Source organism: Theropithecus gelada, chromosome 17, assembly GCF_003255815.1.
Source record: "Theropithecus gelada isolate Dixy chromosome 17, Tgel_1.0, whole genome shotgun sequence".
Lineage (NCBI taxonomy): Eukaryota > Metazoa > Chordata > Mammalia > Primates > Cercopithecidae > Theropithecus > Theropithecus gelada.
In genome coordinates, this window is record NC_037685.1 from 35,179,094 (window position 1) to 35,206,634 (window position 27,541).

The window sequence follows — 27,541 nt, forward strand, 5'->3', positions numbered from 1 at the left end:
GACCTCAAAAAACACAGACAACAGAAGTAAAAATAGACAAATGGGAAAAAGCTTCTGCACAGCAAAGGAAAAAAAATCAACAGAGTGAAGAGCAAGCCTGTTTGATGGGAGAAAATATCTGCAAACTATTCATCCTACAGGAACTAATATCAAGAATATACAAGGAAGTTGAACAACTCAACAGTAAAATAAACAATCTGATTTTTAAAGGGGCAAAAAATCTGAATAGACATTTCTCATAAGAAATTATACAAATGGGGTAGGCGGAGCAAGATGGCCGAATAGGAACAGCTCCAGTCTCCAACTCCCAGCGCGAGCGACACAGAAGACCGGTGATTTCTGCATTTTCAACTGAGGTACTGGGTTCATCTCACTCAGCTGCTGCAGCCCGACCAGCGAGAGCTGAAGCAGGGCGAGGCATTGCCTCACCTGGAAAGCGCAAGGGGGAAGGGAATCCCTTTTCCTACCCAGGGGAACTGAGACACACAACACCTGGAAAATCGGGTAACTCCCACCCCAATACTGCGCTTTAAGCAAACAAGCACACCAGGAGATCATATCCCACACCTGGCCGGGAGGGTCCCACACCCACGGAGCCTCCCTCATTGCTAGCACAGCAGTCTGTGATCTACCCGCAAGGCAGCAGCGAGGCTGGGGGAGGGGCGCCCGCCATTGCTGAGGCTTAAGTAGGTAAACAAAGCTGCTGGGAAGCTTGAACTGGGTGGAGCTCACAGCAGCTCAAGGAAACCTGCCTGTCTCTGTAGACCCCATCTCTGGGGACAGGGCACAGTAAAAAATAACAAACTCAGCAGAAACCTCTGCAGACGCAAACGACTCTGTCTGACAGCTTTGAAGAGAGCAGTGGATCTCCCAACACGGAGGTTGAGATCTGAGAAGGGACAGACTCCCTGCTCAAGTGGGTCCCTGACCCCTGAGTAGCCTAACTGGGAGACATCCGCCACTAGGGGCAGTCTGACACCCCACACCTCACAGGGTGGAGTACATCCCTGAGAGGAAGCTTCCAAAGCAAGAATCAGACAGGTACACTCGCTGTTCAGAAATATTCTATCTTCTGCAGCCTCTGCTGCTGATACCCAGGCAAACAGGGTCTGGAGTGGACCTCAAGCAATCTCCAACAGACCTACAGCTGAGGGTCCTGACTGTTAGAAGGAAAACTATCAAACAGGAAGGACACCTACACCAAAACCCCATCAGTACATCACCATCATCAAAGACCAGAGGCAGATAAAACCACAAAGATGGGGAAAAAGCAGGGCAGAAAAGCTGGAAATTCAAAAAATAAGAGTGCACCTCCCCCGGCAAAGGAGCGCAGCTCATCGCCAGCAACGGATCAAAGCTGGACGGAGAATGACTTTGACGAGATGAGAGAAGAAGGCTTCAGTCCATCAAATTTCTCAGAGCTAAAGGAGGAATTACGTACCCAGCGCAAAGAAACTAAAAATCTTGAAAAAAAAGTGGAAGAATTGATGGCTAGAGTAATTAATGCAGAGAAGGTCCTAAACGAAATGAAAGAGATGAAAACCATGACACGAGAAATACGTGACAAATGCACAAGCTTCAGTAACCGACTCGATCAACTGGAAGAAAGAGTATCAGCGACTGAGGATCAAATGAATGAAATGAAGCGAGAAGAGAAACCAAAAGAAAAAAGAAGAAAAAGAAATGAACAAAGCCTGTAAGAAGTATGGGATTATGTAAAAAGACCAAATCTACATCTGATTGGGGTGCCTGAAAGTGAGGGGGAAAATGGAACCCAGTTGGAAAACACTTTTCAGGATATCATCCAGGAGAACTTCCCCAACCTAGTAGGGCAGGCCAACATTGAAATCCAGGAAATACAGAGAACGCCACAAAGATACTCCTCGAGAAGAGCAACTCCAAGACACATAATTGCCAGATTCACCAAAGTTGAAATGAAGGAAAAAATCTTAAGGGCAGCCAGAGAGAAAGGTCGGGTTACCCACAAAGGGAAGCCCATCAGACTAACAGCAGATCTCTTGGCAGAAACTCTCCAAGCCAGAAGAGAGTGGGGGCCAATATTCAACATTCTTAAAGAAAAGAATTTTAAACCCAGAATTTCATATCCAGCCAAACTAAGTTTCATAAGTGAAGGAGAAATAAAATCCTTTACAGATAAGCAAATGCTTAGAGATTTTGTCACCACTAGGCCTGCCTTACAAGAGACCCTGAAGGAAGCACTAAACATGGAAAGGAACAACCGGTACCAGCCATTGCAAAAACATGCCAAAATGTAAAGACCATCGAGGCTAGGAAGAAACTGCATCAACTAACGAGCAAAATAACCAGTTAATATCATAATGGCAGGATCAAGTTCACACATAACAATCTTAACCTTAAATGTAAATGGACTAAATGCTCCAATTAAAAGACACAGACTGGCAAACTGGATAGAGTCAAGACCCATCAGTCCGCTGTATTCAGGAGACCCATCTCACACGCAGAGACATACATAGGCTCAAAATAAAGGGATGGAGGAAGATTTACCAAGCAAATGGAGAACAAAAAAAAGCGGGGGTTGCAATCCTAGTCTCTGATAAAACAGACTTTAAACCATCAAAGATCAAAAGAGACGAGGCCATTACATAATGGTAAAGGGATCAATTCAACAGGAAGAGCTAACTATTCTAAATATATATGCACCTAATACAGGAGCACCCAGATTCATAAAGCAAGTCCTTAGAGACTTACAAAGAGACTTAGACTCCCATACAATAATAATGGGAGACTTCAACACTCCACTGTCAACATTAGACAGATCAACCAGACAGAAAGTTAACAAGGATATCCAGGAATTGAACTCCTCTCTGCAGCAAGCAGACCTAATAGACATCTATAGAACTCTCCACCCCAAATCAACAGAATATACATTCTTCTCAGCACCACATCGTACTTACTCCAAAATTGACCACATAATTGGAAGTAAAGCACTCCTCAGCAAATGTACAAGAACAGAAATTATAACAAACTGTCTCTCAGACCACAGTGCAATCAAACTAGAACTCAGGACTAAGAAACTCAATCAAAACCGCTCAACTACATGGAAACTGAACAACCTGCTCCTGAATGACTACTGGGTACATAACGAAATGAAGGAAGAAATAAAGATGTTCTTTGAAACCAATGAGAACAAAGATACAACATACCAGAATCTCTGGGACACATTTAAAGCAGTGTGTAGAGGGAAATTTATAGCACTAAATGCCCACAAGAGAAAGCAGGAAAGATCTAAAATTGACACTCTAACATCACAATTAAAAGAACTGGAGAAGCAAGAGCAAACACATTCGAAAGCTAGCAGAAGGCAAGAAATAACTAAGATCAGAGCAGAACTGAAGGAGATAGAGACACAAAAAACCCTCCAAAAAATCAATGAATCCAGGAGTTGGTTTTTTGAAAAGATCAACAAAATTGACAGACCACTAGCAAGACTAATAAAGAAGAAAAGAGAGAAGAATCAAATCGACGCAATTAAAAATGATAAAGGGGATATCACCACCGACCCTACAGAAATACAAACTACCATCAGAGAATACTATAAACACCTCTACGCAAATAAACTGGAAAATCTAGAAGAAATGGATAATTTCCTGGACACTTACACTCTTCCAAGACTAAACCAGGAAGAAGTTGAATCCCTGAATAGACCAATAGCAGGCTCTGAAATTGAGGCAATAATTAATAGCCTACCAACCAAAAAAAGTCCAGGACCAGATGGATTCACAGCTGAATTCTACCAGAGGTATAAGGAGGAGTTGGTACCATTCCTTCTGAAACTATTCCAATCAATAGAAAAAGAGGGAATCCTCCCTAACTCATTTTATGAGGCCAACATCATCCTGATACCAAAGCCTGGCAGAGACACAACAAAAAAAGAGAATTTTAGACCAATATCCCTGATGAACATCGATGCAAAAATCCTCAATAAAATACTGGCAAACCGGATTCAGCAACACATCAAAAAGCTTATCCACCATGATCAAGTGGGCTTCATCCCTGGGATGCAAGGCTGGTTCAACATTCGCAAATCAATAAACATAATCCAGCATATAAACAGAACCAAAGACAAGAACCACATGATTATCTCAATAGATGCAGAAAAGGCTTTTGACAAAATTCAACAGCCCTTCATGCTAAAAACGCTCAATAAATTCGGTATTGATGGAACGTACCTCAAAATAATAAGAGCTATTTATGACAAACCCACAGCCAATATCATACTGAATGGGCAAAAACTGGAAAAATTCCCTTTGAAAACTGGCACAAGACAGGGATGCCCTCTCTCACCACTCCTATTCAACATAGTGTTGGAAGTTCTGGCTAGGGCAATTAGGCAAGAGAAAGAAATCAAGGGTATTCAGTTAGGAAAAGAAGAAGTCAAATTGTCCCTGTTTGCAGATGATATGATTGTATATTTAGAAAATCCCATTGTCTCAGCCCAAAATCTCCTTAAGCTGATAAGCAACTTCAGCAAAGTCTCAGGATACAAAATTAATGTGCAAAAATCACAAGCATTCTTATACACCAGTAACAGACAAACAGAGAGCCAAATCAGGAATGAACTTCCATTCACAATTGCTTCAAAGAGAATAAAATACCTAGGAATCCAACTTACAAGGGATGCAAAGGACCTCTTCAAGGAGAACTACAAACCACTGCTCAGTGAAATAAAAGAGGACACAAACAAATGGAAGAACATACCATGCTCATGGATAGGAAGAATCAATATCGTAAAAATGGCCATACTGCCCAAGGTAATTTATAGATTCAATGCCATCCCCATCAAGCTACCAATGAGTTTCTTCACAGAATTGGAAAAAACTGCTTTAAAGCTCATATGGAACCAAAAAAGAGCCCGCATCTCCAAGACAATCCTAAGTCAAAAGAACAAAGCTGGAGGCATCACGCTACCTGACTTCAAACCATACTACAAGGCTACAGTAACCAAAACAGCATGGTACTGGTATCAAAACAGAGATATAGACCAATGGAACAGAACAGAGTCCTCAGAAATAACGCCACACATCTACAGCCATCTGATCTTTGACAAACCTGAGAGAAACAAGAAATGGGGAAAGGATTCCCTATTTAATAAATGGTGCTGGGAAAATTGACTAGCCATAAGTAGAAAACTGAAACTGAATCCTTTCCTTACTCCCTATACGAAAATTAATTCAAGATGGATTAGAGACTTAAATGTTAGACCTAATACCATAAAAATCCTAGAGGAAAACCTAGGTAGTACCATTCAGGACATAGGCATGGGCAAAGACTTCATGTCTAAAACACCAAAAGCAACGGCAGCAAAAGCCAAAATTGACAAATGGGATCTCATTAAACTAAAGAGCTTCTGCACAGCAAAAGAAACTACCATCAGAGTGAACAGGCAACCTACAGAATGGGAGAAAATTTTTGCAATCTACTCATCTGACAAAGGGCTAATATCCAGAACCTACAAAGAACTCAAACAAATTTACAAGAAAAAAACAAACAACCCCATCAAAAAGTGGGCAAAGGATATGAACAGACATTTCTCAAAAGAAGACATTCATACAGCCAACAGACATATGAAAAAATGCTCATCATCACCGGCCATCAGAGAAATGCAAATCAAAACCACAATGAGATACCATCTCACACCAGTTAGAATGGCAGTCATTAAAAAGTCAGGAAACAACAGGTGCTGGAGAGGATGTGGAGAAATAGGAACACTTTTACACTGTTGGTGGGATTGTAAACTAGTTCAACCATTATGGAAAACAGTATGGCGATTCCTCAAGGATCTAGAACTAGATGTACCATATGACCCAGCCATCCCATTACTGGGTATATACCGAAAGGATTATAAATTATGCTGCTATAAAGACACATGCACACGTATGTTTATTGCGGCACTATTCACAATAGCAAAGACTTGGAATCACCCCAAATGTCCATCAGTGACAGATTGGATTAAGAAAATGTGGCACATATACACCATGGAATACTATGCAGCCATAAAAAAGGATGAGTTTGCGTCCTTTGTAGGGACATGGATGCAGCTGGAAACCATCATTCTTAGCAAACTATCACAAGAACAGAAAACCAAACACCTCATGTTCTCACTCATAGGTGGGAACTGAACAATGAGATCACTTGGACTCAGGAAGGGGAACATCACACACCGGGGCCTATCATGGGGAGGGGGAAGGGGGGAGGGGGGAGGGATTGCATTGGGAGTTATACCTGATGTAAATGACGAGTTGATGGGTGCAGCACACCAACATGGCACAAGTATACATATGTAACAAACCTGCACATTATGCACATGCACCCTACAACTTAAAGTATAATAATAATAAATAAATTTAAAAAAAAAGACAGAAATTATACAAATGGCCAACAAGTATATAAATAATGTTCAACATCACTAATTATTACATAAATGTAAATAAAAGCAACATGGAATATCATTTTACCCCAGTTAGAATGGCTATCATTAAAAAGATAAAAGAATAACAGATGTTGGTGAGGATGCGGAAAAAAGAAACTCTTATAGACAGTTACTGGGAATGTAAGCTAGTATAACCACAATGGAAAACACTACGGAGATTTCTCAGAAATCTAAAAACTGAACTACCATCCAATCCAGCAATCCCATTATGAGGTATTTATTGAAAGGAAAAGAAATCAACATCTCAAAGAGATACTTGCATTTGCAAGTTTATTATAGCACTATTCACAATAGCAAACAAATATAATCAATGTAAGTGTCTATCAACAGATGAATGGATAAAGAATATGTCGTATATATTCACAATGGAGTATTATTTGGCCATAGAAAAGAATGAAATGTCATTTACAGCAACATAGATGAAACCGGAGGTCACTGTGTTAACTGAAATAAGCCAGACACAGAAAGACCAATATCCCATGTTCTCACTCATAAGCGGGGACTAAAAATATTGACCTCATGGAGTTAGAGTAGAATGATAGACACCAGAGGCTGGGAAGGGCTTGCTGGCAGGAGGGGTTGATGAAGAGAGGTCAGTCAATAGGTATAAACAGTTATCTATACAGCTAGATAGAAGGGATAAATTCTACTATTCAATAGCAAAGTAGGGTGACTATAGTTAGCAGCAATATATTACATAATTCAAAGTAGCTAGAAAAAAGGACTTGAAATGTTCCCAATACACAGAAATGATAAATACTGCTAGTGACAGATACCCCAAATACACTGATTTGATCATTACACATTTTACATACGTAAGAAAATATCACATGAATCTAATATGTAAAATATTGTGTATCAATTTAAAAAAACAAAAAACTCTTTTCTTATGATCATGTAAATAATATATACCCATGGTTAAAAGTTGGGAATTCACAGAAGAACATGATGAAAAAAAATTAAAACTACCCATTAAATCACATCACCCATTAATGCCTTAAATTTTGATATATTTCCTTCTGATATTCTGCCCCTATTTTTACATGACATGATTCTGTATATTTACTTAACAGAATCATTATCTTAAGTCATATTTATAAACATAATTTTCATGTCAATAATACTCAACTGTGTGAATATAAAATTTATAACACTTCTCTGTTAGATAACTAATTTCTATTTTGTTTTCAAAATATGTAGTGATAATCATATCTTTGGGCATAAAGTTTGTTTTTCCATCTCCCACTATTTCTTTATGATAGTTTCCAGTAGCGAAATTACTAGATACTATGTATCATTATAAGGGCACCACAGGCATAACGTTTTTTGTTTTTTGTTTTTTGTTTTTTTGAGATGGAGTCTTGCTCTGTCACCAGGATAGAGTGCAGTGGTGCCATCTCAGCTCACTGCAACCTCTGCCTCCCAGGTTCAACGTATTCTCCTGCCTCAGCCTCCTGAGTAGCTGGGACTACAGGCACGCACCACCACACCCAGTTAATTTTTGTATTTTCAGTAGAGACAGGGTTTCACCATTTTGGCCAGGATGGTCTTGATCTCCTGACCTCGTGATTCACCCACCTCGTCCTCCCAAAGTGCTGGGATTACAGGCTTGAGCCACCGCGCTCGGCCGTTTTTTTTTTTTTTTTTTTTTTGGAGACAGAGTCTCACTCTGTCGCCCAGGCTGGAGTGCAGTAGCGCGATCTTGGCTCACTGCAACCTCCACCTCTCAGGTTCAAGTGATTTTCCTGCCTCCACCTCCCAAGTAGCTGGGACTATACGCATGTGCCACCACACCTGGCTAATTTTTGTACTTTTAGTAGAGATGGAGTTTCACCATGCTGGCCAGCATGGTCTCAATCTCCTGACCTCGTGATCCACCCGCCTCAGCCTCCCAAACTGCTGGGATTATAGGCATGCGCCACCGCGCCTGGCCAGGCATCACTTTTTTAAAGGATATGCCGATTTACACTTCCTCAGTTAAATTCTAGTTTTTATTAATAGGTAGTGAGATTATATATTATTTCATAGTGGTCATTATTAGGGTATTTACATTTTTATGTTATTGTGAATAAATCATTATCTTCCAAATAGATTTTGAAAGAAAAGCTTTTGATCTTTGTCATATCACTTCAAACCCATTTTATTAAAGCTTTTAATTAACTACAGTAGCTTTGAGGAGTTTCAGTTATACAATCTTGTCATGCAACACTTTTATTCTCATTTCTAATAGTTACTCCTTTTATAATAATATTAAGTCATAAGGATAATTATATTGATCATGTTGTAACTGTAATGCTTCCAGAGTTTCATCATTAAAAATGATGTTTTTTGTTGTTTCCAGATAAATACTTATTCATTTAGGGAATATTTATATTTATTGAGTACCTACTAAAACCAGGCACATAATGGTAAGAGAAAAAAAAATGAAACAAATGTCTACCTTCAAGAACTTCATATATAGTCTAATAAGAAACAGATATAACAGCATCACAGGATAAATGTAAAACTATAACTGTGCTAAGTATACAAAGGGATTAATAGTTCTGACATATATGTATATGTGCTGATATAATTTGGATACTTGTCCCCACCCAAATCTCATGTTGAATTGTAATCCCCAATGCCAGAGGTAGGGCCTGGTAGGACGCGTTGGGTCATGGGGGCAGATCCTTCATGTCTTGGTGTTGTCTTTGTGATGTGAGTTCTAGCAAGACCTGGTTGTTTAAATGTATGGCACCTACCCTCCAACATTCTCTCTCACTCCTTTTCTTGCCTTATGAGATACCTGCTCCCTCTCTGCCCTCTGCTGGGAATAAAAGCTTCCTGAGGCCTCCCCAGAAGCCAAACAGATGTTGGCACCATGCTTCCTATAAACCCTGCAGAACTGTAAGTCAATTAATCTTCTTTTCTTTATGAATTACCCAGTCTCAGGTATTTCTTTACAGCAATGTAAGAAAGGCCTAATACATGTGCATACACCTATACATGTGCATATGTATGAAGAATCACATATTAAACGTGTGTGTGTGTGTGTGTGTGTGTGTGTGTGTGAAAGGGTTAACTCAACAGGCTTGGGTTGCTCACACCTTGGATATTCCCAAGAAGGGTCTGTTTACACAACTGTCTCTTGACTGGGTTCTGGTAATTAAGTTCTTGGAATGTTCTGATTGATAAAAAGAGTGTTTTGCACAGTTAGGACCCTAAGCCATGCTGCAGCAGTTCCAGCAGTTTGTCTAGAGAGTTTGTACAATCTGAGTTATAATAAACACCTGCTTTTCCTGAGTTTGGAGCTTCAGCCAATGACGGCAGGTACAGAGAGCCACTGTATGTCTACATGATGGATCGTCTCTCACAATCTTGAACTCAGGCTCAAGTAAGTGAGCTTCCCTGGTATGTAGCACTTTGCATATACTGTCACATATATTAAGCATACAACTCCACTAGCAGGGAACTCTTGGAAGCTTATACCTGGCTTACGCTGGACTTCACCCCTGCTAATTTTTTCACATCATTTTGCTCTACTAAGCCATAACCATGAATATAACAACTTCTGAGTCTTGTGAGTCCTTCTAGCAAATCACTGGATTAGAGGGTAGTCTCCGGGGATTCTCTAACACAATTTGAAAAATCATCTGGATTGTTAAGGAAAGTTTCTCTCAGAAAGGGCTTTTCAACCTAAGTTTGAAAAAGGAATAGGAGTTAACTGGATAAAAAAAAGAAAAAGTGCTTTCTAAGCATGAGATAAAGGATAGTAGTGAAAAGAATGTTTCACAGTCTAAGAAATGAAAGGTGAGAGCAGCCATCTGCAGCCTCATAGGCCATACTGAAGACCACTTCTCTGCTTAAGCAAGAAAGGGTGATATGATCTTTTTTTTTTTTTTTTTCCAAAAAATCACTTGGCTGTAATACACACACCAGAACCTTTGGAGGCCACTGCAAATTGTTTAGGCAGGACTTTCATCATGTTAAGGTAGCACTTTTATACACCTCAGATTTTAACTATTTGGTGTCTTGCTGTTACTGTTCATGTGGTTATTCTGTTTTCTCTGAAGGTGGAAAGGACACTGAATGAGAGTGAGTAGGTATTCTTGTGACAGAGACTATGAAAACAGAGACTATGAAGAAGGAGAAGGAAGCTGCAAGTGGGAGAGGAGATGGGTCTATAATTTTACTTTCTCTTTTCACTGAGAACTGTTCCGAAATGCTGACATTTATTGTCAGGCCTGCCAATCCTTCGTTTTATGTTAAGCCTTAAGTATACTACAGGTTTTAGTACAAGGAATAGCATAAGCACTTACCATTATAGAAGAATGTCGAATATCTAATACATAAGTATATTCCCAAATGTGTGAATTTAATTTTAAAAATTTGCTCATATCTTCCCCATCGATCCCAAGATTGCGAAGGCCATTCATTATTTTTCCTTCTAATTTCAGCATATCCAAAATACTATATATTCAAAGAAAAAAAGTTTTATTTTGATTTTTCCAAATTAAAAACAAATCTTTTAAAGTTTGACAGATTTCTTAAAGCATTAGAAATGAGAATTTTTGGTATCTTCATTAATAGCAGGAAAAATATATTAAATTCATTAAGAAATAAGGCAAATAGTTCTAATTAATTATCTAGAGTAAACTTACATAATTTTTTTAGTGGTAGTAAAAGCTTATTATTATATAAAAGATAAAACAACAAAGACTATTGTATTCTTTATCAAAGTAGTGAGGACATGATCAGCCCTGAGAAAGCCAAAAATGACAAAAAAAACCATTAGGTCACTCTTTTGACAAACCTACTACAAAAATGACATAAGATTGAACAAGACATGAAGTATAAAATTCTAATACACAGGAAGCCCCATTAAAGCATGAAGTTCACATGTGTTTGAATACAAATTTTCTTATTACATATAATTTGACAGTACTTAAACATAATAGAAAGTATTACTGTAAACAACAACATCAATAATAACCCCACTGACAACAAATTGGGGAATCTAAATGTTTAAACTATTCTTCATCAAGTCTGTGCCTGAGGCGACTATTCAGAGGCAAAAATATAAAAGGGACTCCTTCAATGGGCTAGAACAGAATGTTCTAATGTAGATATATAAGACCCTGCTTACGTACTTCATCAGTCCTACTTGCCTTTCTCCCCAGTCAGTACCACATGTTCCTACGGTCTCAGCCTTCCTTGGGGTGAGATGTAGGCCTTTATAGAATCAATGCTGATCTAATCCTAACCCATGGAGGCTCTGGCTCCTCCCACTACTCTCAGTGTCAGAGCAAGAAGGGCTGGGCCATGTATGGCGCATGTTATTGGTTTTTTTTTGTTTTTTTTTTTTTTGTTTTGAGACGGAGTCTCACTCTGTGGCCCAGACTGGAGTGCAGTGGCGCAATCTCGGCTCACTGCAAGCTCTGCTTCCCGGGTTCCCGCCATTCTCCTGCCTCAGCCTCCTGAGTAGCTGGGACTACAGGCACCCGCCACCACGCCCGGCTAGTTTTTTGTATTTTTAGTAGAGACGGGGTTTCACTGTGTTAGCCAGGATGGTCTCGATCTCCTGACCTCGTAATCCTCCCACCTCGGCCTCCCAAAGTGCTGGGATTACAGGCGTGAGCCACCGCGCCCGGCTGTTATTGGTTTTTCACAACCCAGTAATGCAACACTGACAGGAGATAGGAAGGGAGCACAAAATAATTCCTTACTCCTTTTCTTTCCCCACTTGGACAATTCCAACATATTGGTTGCATCAAACCTCTCTATGTGTAATGTCTCTGTAATACGATATTTTCCTTCCATTTTCTTATTTTCTTTCATTCATCTTCCTCTTTGCATTAATTTTATTCCACATCCTCTGATCTTTTTCTGAGAATTTTTTTGATTATGCTATCCTCAAAAATGTCAGAAGATATAAATGTTCTCACATATTGTCTCTTCCTCTTTTAAGAGAATCATAGTAGCCCTAACTAGTGATCAAATCGATGAGGAATAAAAATGTAGCACACATCCTGCAAATCTCTAATGACCAGACGTAGGAGCTGGGAGTTTTACTTTTTTAATAACCTACAGCCTTCCTAAATCCTGTGTGAAAATATTCCTGCCAAAAAATTTCCTCATACACTACCTTAGAAAACTTTCTAAAATCTACACACCATTTCACTACTTCCTTTAAACCTGTTTTCACTGCTCCTGAGCACAGACGTAATTTTTGTTCCCCTGAAATTTACAGGCTAGCATGTAAAAACTTCTCTACTCTTTCTATGTGTATTTCTATGTGTAGGTTATTATTTTTCCAATACTAGGTCCAAGAATTCAAGTAACTAAAGAGAAAAGCCCCATTTGAGATAAAACTGTAAAAAATGTTCAGTAAAACTACTCCTCAGTCTTTCTGATATATTTTCCAACATATTTTCAAACTGGTAAAGAAACAGAATTTAAATAAACAATTCAAATAATTTCACTTCAACAAAAGTATACTCAATTGAATTAAAACTGAATATCTGAACTAAAGCATCATGTTTCCTAAGTTCATCTAATGTTTCAAATATTAATTTTAATGTAGTTTTATGTTTTTCTATAAAAGTAACTCTTCTGTTTGGCCCACAACTTTAATTTTGGGCAAGTGACCATTGATAAAGCAAGGACTTCCTAATTCTGTCCTGTTCAAAGTTCTGAGCAAAAAAATTTTCAGTAATTTTTTTTTTTCAGACAAGAAACCAGATAGCATCTGGCATTCATACATAAGCACTTTAAATTCCTCCTGTCAATTTCTCTCTTCTGGGGAAATACCCCACGTTGACTTCAGTTCCTAACTGGTCTCTGGTTGTTCAGTCCAGTTCCAAATAACATCAATCTACTCTTCAATAAAAGACAGTTTAGAATAACAAAGTAATTATAGGTCTAACACTCATCCAAACAAATATCTTGACTGTTTCTCCCAGTTCTGATAATCTATGATACTTTGGGCTTGCTCATTTTGGTAGAATAAAGCTGTTTTGTACAATCAAAAACATGTATTTGATTTATCTTTAAAGTGATCTCCATATTTTGACTTCAATGTTTACATTTATATAAACCTGAGTTCATTTATAGCAATAATTTGATACTTACCTAAAAGGGTCATAAACATCCATATCAACATGAAGGCCATTTATAAACAGACGAGCATCACCTGGCTGAATTTTAAATCTATCTCGAAGATCCTTGAAGTAGAGCAAAGCAATGGTTAACCAGTGATAAAACAACAGTGATCTATATTAGGGGTCACTATATATTTCTATAAAGAGTCAGAGAATAAATATTTTAGGTTTGACAGGCCATACAGTCTCCATTGCAACTACTGATCTCTGCCTTTGTATCTTTAGATACTATGTAAACAAATGGGCACGGCAATGTTTATTGTAAAAATTAAACTTTTAGACCAGGCATGATGGCTCACACCTGTAATCCCAGAACTTTGGGAGACCGATGTGGGTGGATCGCCTGAGGTCAGGAGTTCAAGACCAGTCTGACCAACATAGTGAAACCCCATCTCTACTAAATGCAAAAAATTAGCCAGGTGTGGTGGCACTTGCTTGTAATCCCACCTACTTGGGAGGCTGAGGCAGGAGAATCACTTGATTCCAGGAGGCAGAGGTTGCAGTGAGTCAAGATTGCGCCACTGCACTCTAGCCTGGGCAACAAGAGCGAAACTCCTTATCAAAAAAGTAAATAAAATAAATAATAAATATAAAATAAAAATTAAGCTTTTATTTATAAAAATAGGTGGCAGACCATATTTGGCCTAAAGGTAGTAGTTTGCCCAGCCCTGATCTCAGTGATGGGGGAAATCTTAAGATAGATTAGAGATAAAATTCAATAGCTGAATATTGTGATTTTACAGTACATGATAGTACAGTTCTAATGTTACAATAATTACTTATCTACATTTCATATAGTGTGTGTATGCGCACATATACAATTTGATAGTTGGCACATTCCTATTTCTTGAAGCAATGATATGCCAAAAGTAAAACTTTGGAGTATGTGTAAATATTTGGAGCTCACTCTAAATTCATGAAAGTTTCCATTAAAGCTGTATTTGAATTTTCACTGTCTTTCATTCAGTAAACATTTCCTGAGTGCCTGGTATGTTCTAGAAACATCTCCAGGCACTAGAGCAGTAACAAAAGTAAAAAAGGGGATGTTCTTTTCACTAAAGCAAAGTAGTCAAGATCACAGTGTGAGTATTCAGTACAGCTGTCAAGATCACAGTGTGAGGATCATGCCTGGTTTAATCCTGATCTTTCTACTCACTAGCTGTTAAGATTTGGGCAAGTTCAAATCACTTTTACAATCCTCAGTTTCCTCTTCTATCAAATGGGAATAATTATATCTATCTCACAGGTTTGCTATAGTTCAAATGTAATATATGTCTATGTCTTGTCGCCTATAAAGTGCTCACAAATGAAAGCTGTTATTATTATCAGGGTAGTCAAACAGATTTAGGAGGAAAAAAAACCAGTGTATTTCAATGACATCATGTAATAAGTCACATAATAGGGACTTGTGTGATCTACTCTGTAAAGGCAAAGGAAGCAACTAACTTGAAGAGATTCAGAGAAAGCTTGACAATGGTGAGTTTTTCTGTATGATTATCACTCAACAGATGAGCTACACACAGAGGAGGGAGAGGAGGAACTTAACAGAAAGTATTTCCCCTTGTTTTATACAGAATACTGGCAAAAGATTCAACCCTAATACGGGTGCGGTGGCGGGCGCCTGTAGTCCCAGCTACTCGGGAGGCTGAGGCAGGAGAATGTCGTGAACCCGGGAGGCGGAGCTTGCAGTGAGCCGAGATCCGGCCATTGCACTCCAGCCTGGGCGCAGAGTGAGGCTCCGTCTCAAAAAAAAAAAAAAAAAAAAAAGGCCGGGCGCGGTGGCTCAAGCCTGTAATCCCAGCACTTTGGGAGGCCGAGACGGGCGGATCACGAGGTCAGGAGATCGAGACCATCCTGGCTAACACGGTGAAACCCCGTCTCTACTAAAAAATACAAAAAAACTAGCCGGGCGAGGTGGCGGCGCCTGTAGTCCCAGCTACTCGGGAGGCTGAGGCAGGAGAATGGCGGGAACCCGGGAGGCGGAGCTTGCAGTGAGCTGAGATCCGGCCACTGTACTCCAGCCTGGGTGACAGAGCAAGACTCCGTCTCAAAAAAAAAAAAAAAAAAAAAAAAAAAGAAAAGGTTCAGAGGTAAAATTTTTATTTGTCTTTAGCTACTTTAGATGTGCCTTTCTATCAAAGTTACTTAACTAAGAAATCTATATTCCAACTTCAAAATCTACAGATGCCTAGTAAATTTGTATTTCCTGCTGTTTTCCCCCAATCTGGCATTGAAACTTCACACATCCTGACTGAAGCTTTCTCCAGCACCTCATACATTCATTTCAGTGAAGCTCAATTATAAACAGAAAGTACACCAAGCACGCAGATCCATACTAAATTGCTAAATCCCTCAAGACTGTTTCTGTCAGGCCCAGTGCCTTGAACAATAATGCTCAGAAAACAGGTAAGAGACTGAACTCAGCAAATCTGCTTGCTGAAACACTGTCAGAGAGAAGAGGTTTGTCTATTGGAGATTAGTACTTACAAATTCTTCTCTTTCCTCTGCCCCAGAGAGTTGGTCTTAAGTCCTGAAAAACTAGTGTATATTTGAGTATGTAATTTAAGGTGGCCTTTCTTAAATGAGGAGTAAGAATTCAATTTCTAGCAACATGAAAAACCAAAGATCCAAAAATTCTCTTACTAAAAGAAAGCACCAAAATGCTAGATTAAAATATTAATAATGAGGTTGGGTGCGGTGGCTCACAACTGTAATCCCAGCACTTTGGGAGGCTGAGGCTGGCAGATCACTTGAGGTCAGGAGTACGAGACCAACCTTTCCAACATGATGAAACCCTTTTTCTAACAAAAATAGAAAAATTAGCTGGGCGTGGTGGTGCATGCCTGTAGTCCCAGCTACTTGGGAGGCTGAGGCAAGAGAGTTGCTTCAGTCGGGGAGGTGGAGGTTGCTGTGAATTGAGATCACACCACTGCACCCCATCCTGGGTGACACAGTGATATTCTGTCTCAAAAAAATAAATATGGAAAGTGTCCCCTAAATGTGGCTCAGAGTTGAAGAAAGTATTCACCTAAGGACAGAGAGTAAGTAGGAATATGAATACAGCGATGTAAATAAACACTAAAGACTTTGCCTGGAGGAAATTTAGAGCTTCCTAGATGACCTAGGACTTGCGTTTTTAAGGGCCAATCTCAGAAGAACAGGAAATTTAAATCCAGGACCCACATCGAACAGGGTATAGGATCAAAGAGATCCTTATGCACACATAAAGTGCTACACTTATGGTGAAAAGGTGAATTAGAAAACAAAATGCCCTGCAGTAACAGCACAGAAATTTGTCTATCTCACCTTGGTTCTTGGTGGAGGAAGAATACCTCCCAAATGAAGTCATGGCCTCTAGCTTATTTTTACATGGGTTTGGAGCTGGATTTCATACTGTATTTATGGTCCAAAAAACTTAGATTTTTGTATTTAAAGTGCAATTAAACTAGTAGCACTCTTAGGCTTGAGCAGAAATAAATGCAAATACTAATTGAGAAATATAAGCTCATTTTTTCTTAAAGAAAAGGGAACCCATTTATTCTAACATGTCTCTTTAATAACCAATGGAGCTGAGCTATTACCTGAAGCTAAAGAAATTCCAAATGATTGGATCTCAGAAGACTGGTTGAAATTTACAATGTTAAAATGGTTTATAAACATGTTTGGGTGTTCCTAAGGTTAAATGATACGCACTCTGAAATTTAAATTTTTCTTAAAAATTTTATTTTTAATTTTTATGGGTACATAATGGTTGTACATAAATTTAAGGAGATCTTGTGATATTTTGATAGAAGCATATAATGTGTAATGATCATATCAGGGTAATTGGGATATCCATCATCTCAAATATTTACCATTTCTTGATGTAGGGGACATTCCAAATCCACTCTTCCAGTTAAAGTATCCAATAAATTAAAGTTAACTATAATCATTCTATTATGCTAATGAATAGATCTTATTCCTGACTGTATTTTTGTACCCACTAACCAACCCCTCCTTATCTTCTCCAGCCTCCAATAACCATCATTCTACTCTCTACCATCATAAGATCAGTGTTTTTAACTCTCACATATGAGTAATAACTTGCAGTGTATGTCTTTCTGTGTATGGTTTATTTCACTTAACATAATGTCCTCTATTGTTGCTGCAGATGACAGGATTTCTTTTTTATGACAAAATAATATTCCATTGTGTCCATGTACCAAATTTCCTTTATCCACCCATCCATTAATGGACACCTACATTGATTCCATATTTTAGCTATTGTGAATAGTGCTTTAATAAACATGGCAGTGCAGATATCTCTTTGATATACTAATTTCCTTACTTTTGGGTATATATCCAGCAGTGGGATTCCTGGATCATATGGTAATTCTATTTTTCATTTTTTTGTGAACCTCTCTACTGTTTTCCATTGTGGCTTTACTAATTTACATTCCCAACAACAGTGTCCAAGGGTTCCCCTTTCTCTGTATCCTTGCCAGAATCTGTTATTTTTTATGTTTTAGAAAAAAGCCATTTTCTATACTGTCCAAAGTAATTTATGGATTCAATGCTATTCCCATCAAGCTACCATCAACTTTCTTCACAGAATTAGAAAAAACTACTTGAAATTTCATATGGAACCAGAAAAGAGCCCGTATAGCCAACACAATCCTAAGCAAAAAAAACATAGCTGTAGGCATCACGCTGACTTCAAACTATGCTACAAGGCTACAGTAACTAAAACACATGGTACTGGCACCAAAATAGACATATAGATCAAAGGAAGAGAACAGAGGCCTCAGAAACAACACCACACATCTACAACCATCTGATCTTCGACAAACCTGATGAAGACAAGCAATGGGGAAAGGATTCCCTATTTAATAAATGGTGCTGGGAAAACTGGCTAGTCATATACAAAAAACAGAAACTGGACCCCTTCCTTACACCTTACACAAAAATTAACTCAAGATGGATTAAAGACTTAAAAGAAAACCTAAAACCATAAAAACCCTAGAAGAAAACCTAGGCAATACCATTCAAGACATAGGCATGGGCAAAGACTTCATGACTAAAATACCAAAAAGCAATTCCAACAAAAGCCAAAATTGACAAATGGAATCTAATCAAACTACAGAGCTTCTGCACAGCAAAAGAAACTATCATCAGAGTGAACAGGCAACCTACAGAATGGGAGAAAATCTTTGCAATCTACCCATCTGGCAAAGGTCTAATATCCAGAATCTACAAGGAACTTAAACAAATTTACAAGAAAAAACAACCCCATCAGAAAGTGAGCGAAGGAAATGAACAGACACTTCTCAAAAGAAGACTTCTATGCAGCCAACAAACATATGAAAAAAAGCTCATCAACACTAGAGAAATGCAAATCAAAACCACAATGAGATATCATCTCGCATCAGTTAGAATGGTGATCATTAAAAAGTCAGGAAACAACAGATGCTGGAGAGGATGTGAAGAATAGGAACACTTTTACTCTGTTGATGGGAGTTTAAATTAGTTCAACCATTGTAGAAGACAGTGTTGATTCCTAAAGAATCTAGAACTAGAAATACCATTTGACCCAGCAATCCCATTACTGGGTATATACTCAAAGGATTATAAATCATTCTACTATAAAGACACACGCACACATATGTTTACTGCAGCACTATTTACAACATCAAAGACTTGGAACCAACCCAAATGCTCATCAATGATAGACTGGATGAAGAAAATGTGACACATGTACCCCATGGAATACTATACAGTCATAGAAAAGAATAAGCTCACGTCCTTTGCAGGGACATGGATGAAGCTAGAAGTCATCATTCTCAGCAAACTAACATAGGAACAGAAAGCGAAACACCACATGTTCTCACTTAAAAGTGGGAGTTGAACAATGAGAACACATGGACACGTGTGGCCTGTCAGGGGGTGGGGGGCAAGGGGAAAGAGAGCATTAGGACAAATACCTAATGAATGCAGGGCTCAAAACCTAGATGATGGGTTGATAGCAGCAAACCACCATGGCACTCAAATACCTATGTAACAAACCCGCATGTTCTGCACACGTATCCCAGAACTTAAAGTAAAATTAAAATTTTAATTTAAAAAAGAGCAAACCTACAAAAAAGATAAAAGCCATTTTAATGGGTGAGACACTATCCCATTGTGGTTTTGATTTGCATTTCCCTGATGATTAGTGATTTTGAGCATCACTGTTGGCCATCTGTATGCCTTCTTTTGAGAAATGTCTATTCAAATTTTTTGCCTATTTTAAAATTATTCATTGTTTTGCTGTTGTTTGAGCTCCTTATATATTTTGGTTATTAATCTCTTGACTATTGCATAATCTGAAAATACTCTGTCCCATTCTGTAGATTTTCTCTTCACTTTGTTGACTGCGTCCTTCTCTGTACAGAACATTTTTATCTTGATATGATCCCATTTGTCCAAACTGCTTTGGTTGCCTGTGCTTTTCAGGTCTTACTCAAGAAATCTTTGCATAGACCGATGTCCTAAAGCCTTTCCCCAATGTTTTCTTCTAGTAGTTTCATAGTTTCAGGTCTCACATTTAAGTCTTTAACCCCTAATAATTTGATTTTTGTAAATGGTGTGAGATGGGGGTCTAGTTTCATTCTTTACAATTAAAATTTGAAGTCAAATCAGATAAAAATCTTAATAGAAAGGTTGTAATTTTTAGAATACGGAATAACACAAAATAAGACTCTAAAAATATGATTTACAGATGTAGTTTTGGAGATGATGTTCTAATCTAGGTAATGTCTCCAGAACTCTGTAAAATTTTCACACAAAGTAGTTAGAAATAATTAGAAGCAACATGAACTTTTATTTGGGTATGGTGCAATCCTTTATTTTAATATCTGCATTTTAGTTAATTCAAGTATCTGCATTTGGTTCATTAAGCAATTATGTAATTGAAATTATTTGGCCGGGCGCGGTGGCTCACGCCTGTAATCCCAGCACTTTGGGAGGCCGAGGCGGGCGGATCACAAGGTCAGGAGATCGAGACCACAGTGAAACCCCGTCTGTACTAAAAATACAAAAAATTAGCCGGGCGCGGTTGTGGGCGCCTGTAGTCCCAGCTACTCGGGAGGCTGAGGCAGGAGAATGGCGTGAACCCGGGAGGCGGAGCTTGCAGTGAGCCGAGATCGCGCCACAGCACTCCAGCCTGGGCGACAGAGCGAGACTCTGTCTCAAAAAAAAAAAAAAAAAAAAAAAAAAAAAAAAAAAGAAATTATTTGTTCCACTCTGCTGAATCAAAAAAAGTTACCTGACCACCTGATCAAATCCTCATTTTATTTTGAAGCAAATAAAAAATGTCATGGCCTATAGTTTAACAGTTCTTGCAGTAAACAACAAAGACATATGTTGGGTTGACAATTTAAAATCACCAAAAGCACATTATGGCCATTCACAGCAAATTAACAACAATTATGAACTTCCAAAGGAAATTTGCTGTACTCTGGGGTTAAAGCAGTTGTCTCCTAAATAAAACCAAACTCCAATTCAGTTATACAACTTGAGCATAGTCATATTTTTTTAATAATCTTTGCCTGAGTCCCAAGTCAAAAACTATAAAAAGCTACACCAGAAGAATTATGCCAATCCCGGCACCCTTCACCCATTTCATCCCTGGCTCTTATAGGCAAAAATTTTCCCCCAAAGTTTCTTTTTCATCCTCTAGTATTTCTTCATGCAAAAACTATAATAGGTAAATACATATTCTCATTTCCCGTGGTCTCTTATGCAAAAAAAAAAAAAAAAAAAAAAAAAAAACCGACTTGCTCACAGAATGCCCTGCCACCTTTCTGAAATGAATCTTTCTCAGTTTAATTCTGATCTGTATTTTTCTTATTATGAGTAAGGAAAGGTTGTTATTATATATTTAAAGGCCTTAAATTAAAAAGCACAGCAGAGTTTGCAGACAGCCCAGAGTGGGAGAAAATCTTCACAATCCACACATCCGAAAATGGACTAATATCCAGAATCTACAAAGAACTCAAATCAGCAAGAAAAAAAATCCCATCAAAAAGTGGGCTAAGGACATGAATTAGACAATTCTCAAAAGATCTACAAATGGCCAACAAGCATTTGGAAAAATGCTCAACATCACTAATGATCAGAGAAATGCAAATCGAAACCACAATGCAATACCACCTAACTCCTACAAGAATAGGCATAATTTCTAAAAAATGAAAATATAATAGATGTTGGCATGGATGTGGTGAAAAGGTAACACTTTTCCACAGTTGGTGAGAATGTAAACTAGTACAACCACTATGGAAAACAGTGTGGAGATCCCAAAAGTAGATCTACCATTTGATCCAGCAATCCCACTACTAGGTATCTGCCCAGAGGGGAAAAAAAAAAGTCATTACATGAAAAAGATACTTGCACATGCATGTTTATAGCAGAACAATATGCAATTGCAAAAATATGGAATCAGCCAATATGCCCTATATATACCATGGAATAGGAATACTACTCAGCCATAAAAAGGAATGAAATAATGTTATTTGCACAACCTGAATGGAATTGAAGACTATTATTCTAAGTGAAGTAACTCAGGAATGGAAAACCAAACATACGTTCTCACTTATATGTGGGAGATAACCTATGAGGATGCAAAGGCATAAGAATGATACATTGGACTTTGGGGACTCAGGGGAAAGGGCAAGGGGTGGCAAGGGATCAAAGACCACACATTGGGTACAGGGTACACTGTTCAGGTGATGGGTGCACCAAAATCTCAGAAATCACCACTAAATAACTTACTGATGTAACCAAACACCATCTGTTCCCAAAAAACCTACTGAAATTAAAACAAACAACTGATCGAAGGAGATGGTTTGGGTTTGGCTTGGTTTTTAACTAAAGCCTTGGTGCCCTCTAGTGGGAAGATGGAGCAGCCTGGCATCCATAGTGTGTGCTCTTCAGAGCTGGGTGTCACTTTGGAATCAAGATTCTTGGGAGGCCAAGGCGGGCAGATTACCTGAGGTCAGGAGTTCATAGCCAGCCTGGCCAACGTGGTGAAACCCCGTCTCTGCTAAGAATACAAAAATTAGCCGGGTGTGGTGGCATGCACCTGTAATCCCAGCTACCCAGGAGGCTGAGGCAGGAGAATCGCTGGAACTCGGGAGGCAGAGGCTGCAGTGAGCCAAGATCACGCCACTGCACTCCAGCCTGGGTGACAGAGCAAGACTCCATCTCAAAAAGATTATTCCTGTTTCCTTTTATATTTGGGGGCAGGATGTTTTCTTTTGTTTGTTTTTGTTTTGTTTTGTTTTTAAGTGTTTCTTATCTCCTCTGCTTGAAGGTCATATCCTTTTTATCTCCTTAAGCAAAGCCAGGAGCTCTGCAGAACCCCAGGAGTGAGAACAATTATGCTTAAGACACTTTTGTTTTAGTTTAGTCCCAGACCCAGAGGAAAATCCTTCAAATTTCTTAAGTAAATCCTTAAAAGTGTAATTTACACTGGAGCAATTACCTGGGAATTAAAAAAAATGCAACATGAAAAAAAAAAAAAAAAAAGAGCATTATTATTTTTTTCTTTTTTCGGTGAACATTTTGTTTACATGTTTTGCAGGAAATGTACTTTTTGGTTTGTATGCATGAGATGCCGTAACAGTAACACACTTCCATGGCTTTCTCGTGTCCAATCCATGTGCAATGCAATTGCAATGAACAATCCAAGATTTTTTTACCTTCTCATCACAACCACCCTCTTCCCCAAGGTTGGAACTCCAGTTTGTTTAATTACTTCTCCCACATTCCATGAGCTAGTGGGTAACATGGACTGCTAGTCCAAACACCCATTTACCCTAGATAAGTTAAATGAAAGACATTATCATCCTTGTCTTTCTCTTATCAGTGTTCTCTGAAAGAAGCAGGTGGTCAAGAAGACTATCTGCAGTGTCATGATTATTCAGCTTACTAAGTTCAAGATTTCTTGCTCTGCAGTCAAAGCTCATTTCAAAACTCTTTCACTGCCAATTCCAAATGGCTGACAGGTAGAAAAGGTGATGGCAGCAGTGGCCATAGTGGCCCTGAGTAAGCTGGCATAGTCAGGTTGCCAGCATGGTTCTGATATAGCAGTTAGGAAGAAATTATTTAGGCAGATAGTGAGTCCTTGGCAAGGTTTTCCTTTTAATGAAAAGCAGCCCCCAAATCATTTTATTTTCTAACAAAGAACAGCCTATAAAATCGAGCTGCAGACATAGGCAAGAAAGCTAGAAGCTTGCATAGGTAAATGCTGGCACTGTCCTAGCAGGAAAAGGCTACCTGGGACCCAGCATGTTCAAAACAGCAGCTCCATCTTCCCTTCCTTCCAGCCCACGTGTACAGCGAGAAGCAGACAACATGACAGCAGCCAAGTGGAAAGTCCATTTGCATAATAGGGTGGAGTGGTCAGCCTTCCCCATGCATTATGTAAAACATCACACCTGGTCGAACCAATCTGTGGGCCCTATGTAAATCAGACACCACCTCCTCAAGCCTATTTGTAAAATCCAGTGCACTCTGTAGCCAGTCCGAATTCCCATTCAGGGGCCCCTTTCTCTCACAAGAGAGAGAGAGCTGTTCTCCTTTCTTTCTTTTGCGTATTAAGCCTCTGCTCCCAAACCCACTCCTTTGTGTGTCAGAAAACAATCCATTCTGCATGAAGAATGGTAAGAGCAATTAGGAACATCATAGAACGGACCAATACCACAAATCCGTTTTGAAGGATACACAGGAATTTGTAAGGTGGTCAATGAAGCCAAGAATGTCCCAGGTAGGAATGATGTGTTGTGGTTCCTAATACCTGTTCTCCAATGAACTATGCATCTTTTTCTTCATCTTTTTCATCACTGTAGTTGTCATCATCAAAACAGCTGACATTTGTTGACAGCTTACTCTGTCTCAATATGATGGGCACTGCTGGCTGGGCTAAGTTAGCACCATACCCAAGCCACTTCTCCTTTGCTTCGTTACTAGAAAAGTAAACACTAGCTTTTCTAGCTTCCCTCACAGCCTAAGATGGCCACATGACAAAATCCTCACCAATGAGATAGAAACCAGTAAAATGTTCCAAGAAGGCTTTAGTGAGGATGAATGTGGTTGGCACCATCCTTCCTGCCTCTTTTGGCTTTAAATACAGATAAGAAGTGAGAAAAATGAACTCCTACTATTTAGGGCCCTGTGAGCCTGGTATGATACTACTTAAAGCCAAACCAGTCCTATGTAATAAAGCCAGGCGTGGTGTAAGCACTTTACAAGTATTAACTAGAATTATTTGGGTTCTATGGATAATTACAGAGACCACTGGCACAATCTTATCAAACCAGTGATAAATTGTATTTTATCTGCTATAGGATTCTAGTAACGTTCCAATGGTCTAACACTGACTCAGTCTTCACAAGCTTTTAAACAAAACTAATGACAAGAAACAGAATAATTAACTCACAGCCTTTATTCTTCATCCTATGAAGAAAACCATACTACCTCAGAAGAAATTCTGGAATATACTGTGAAATAAGTAGAAGATATGTCAGGAAAGACTGGCTGATTAAACGCTCATGTAGTTGAGCATAAAAATGGAAGAACCTAGACTGTTTTAAATAATCAAAAAAGCACAAATTACCATTTCCTTTTTGGTATGAATATTGAAAATCCAAAGTCAGAAACAGTGATATTAGTGGGGTAAATGTTTTTAAAAACGAATTCAAACAAACCTTTTGATTTTCCTGTATTTCTTCTCTCATATGTTGATTTACAGCAATTCTGGTTAGAGATCTGGAAAAATGAATACTAATATAATTGATCCTTCTTTAAATGTTTAGACCTTATCTATATAATTCAATGTAATCTAATACTCTGGATAGGGAGCTAAAAACTCCAAATGCTTGGTGACTGAAAAGTGTACATTTCCATATGGTCTAATTTAGCTATCATTTGACAAAAGGATTTGGTTCAAGTGGAACGGAGGCTCTCAAAATTTCCTGTGTACTAGCTGTATGCAGTATGGATTGTCATCATTTACTACGATTTATTTTTTGAGTGAAAAAGCTGCTTTGTGTTGTTTTGTCCAATAGAGAAATTTTTCATGAAATTACCAATGCATATGTACATGAATATATGTACATGAAGAATTTTAGTTACCTGGGATCTTACCAGAGTAGAAATGTTCTAAAAAAACTGAAATCATGGCTTTACATTATTCATTCTTTTCAATTTTTTCAACTTTTTTATTAAAAAAAATTTTTTAGAGACAGAGTCTCACTCTTCTACCCAGGCAGGACTGCAGTGGCATGATCACAGCTCACTGCAGCCTCGGATTCCTGGGCTCAGGTGATTCTCTGCCTCAGCCTCTCAACTGGCTAGGACAATAGGTACACACCACCACACCCAGCTATTTTTAAATTTTCTTCTAGAGATGGAGTCTTGCTATGTTGCCCAGGTTGGTCTAAAACTCCTGGCCTCAAGTGAACCTCCTACTGCAACCTCCCAAAAGTGCTGAAATTAGAGATGAAAGTCATTGCACCCAGCCTATTCACTCTTGAAGAGTTTATAATTCACTTATAAAGACAGCAGAAATGTTTAAAATACAGTTCCTATGGACTGTATTCAACTTGATAATTCCTAAACATGGCTAGCTATATATCTGTCAATTTTATAAACAGAATTAAAACATTAAAAGATTGTTAATGCAAAGTTCTGCTTTAAGGAAAACTCAAGTAGAAAGGTGTACCTTGAAACAGCCCACAGTAAGTATGTATTATTTCCTAAAGTTTGGCAGCACTGAGATAAATTACAATTAAAACTTTAATAAGGCAAATTTTTCATTTATTTAGCAAATATTTCATTTCAACATACATTTACAGATTGTCTACCAAGTGGTTTTGGAGATATGCTCAAGCCTAAAATTTAGCCATTATGCAACGTTAGCATATTTTACAATTTTTTCTTAATCACAGATTAACAGCAGAGTTTTGCATCAGAACCTCTGAACAGTTATACTGACTTAACAACAGAGCTAATCAACTGTCTGATCAAGACTAAAGTTATTTTACTTTATTTGTATTTGATCTAATAATTTTTATAATGACCATTAATTAAAAGTATTATGGCTAAACATATATGACATTTATACACACCCATATATATTTCATGTTTTATTGTATCAATGCTGACTTCTCAAATTCCTGACTGTTTAAAGTTGACTGAAAGAGACATATCAATATATTCATTCTTAATCTGTAAATAAGGAGACAAACTCCTCTATTTCAAGGTACCACCAAAAAATTATTGGTATCTTGTAACCGACCATGTACTATTTATTTACTTGCAAAATTAAAGAATACATATATTGAAGATTCTGTAATTTGTACTATGAATAAATGTACAAAATAGTGTTTGAGACAATAAAAGGCATAGCAATCATTCTATGCTTAGGAAGGTATGCTAAGCTAGTAGACTACTCTCCAGTTCCTTTCAATAAAACACTGTTGTTGCACATGCACTGTGACTTGTCACATATTTTATCTCTTTAGTATAAGCTAACTCATATTTTACTTGTTGCTCATTTTATACTCTGTCATTCCTACCAGAATACAATTGCATCAAAGTTGTGTTATATAGCAAATTCTCATAATACACTGTAACTTGCATTGCATGCACTGGTCTCTTTAAGCTATACAAATGTATTTCCTATTGAAATGGAATATGTGTTTAACGTAACATCAGTATTCATGGAAGCAGTTCAACTAGACATCCTCTTGGCAAAAAAGTACTCCACACAATATTCCATGCAATTAAGACATTACCAATCATTTGGACTCTGAAAGGGTAAGAATATGATTTGGCACTACTTTGGGCATAGATCTCCTACTTACAATAATACGTTTCATCATCCTCCATAAGGGGGAAAAAAAACACTCCT

At 38.3% G+C, this 27,541-nt stretch overlaps 1 protein-coding gene across 1 annotated transcript in view; it reads right to left on the reverse strand.

Annotated features, from left to right (window-relative positions):
- UGGT2 (UDP-glucose glycoprotein glucosyltransferase 2) overlaps positions 1-27,541 on the reverse strand; it is a 262,317-nt gene that overhangs the window by 169,096 nt on the left and 65,680 nt on the right. The window contains exons 10-12 of the mRNA XM_025364677.1: positions 25,335-25,395; positions 13,583-13,674; positions 10,771-10,921 (exon numbers count right to left, since the gene is read on the reverse strand). Coding sequence (XP_025220462.1) covers positions 10,771-10,921; positions 13,583-13,674; positions 25,335-25,395 — 304 coding nt within the window. The remainder of the gene's footprint in view (positions 1-10,770; positions 10,922-13,582; positions 13,675-25,334; positions 25,396-27,541) is intronic.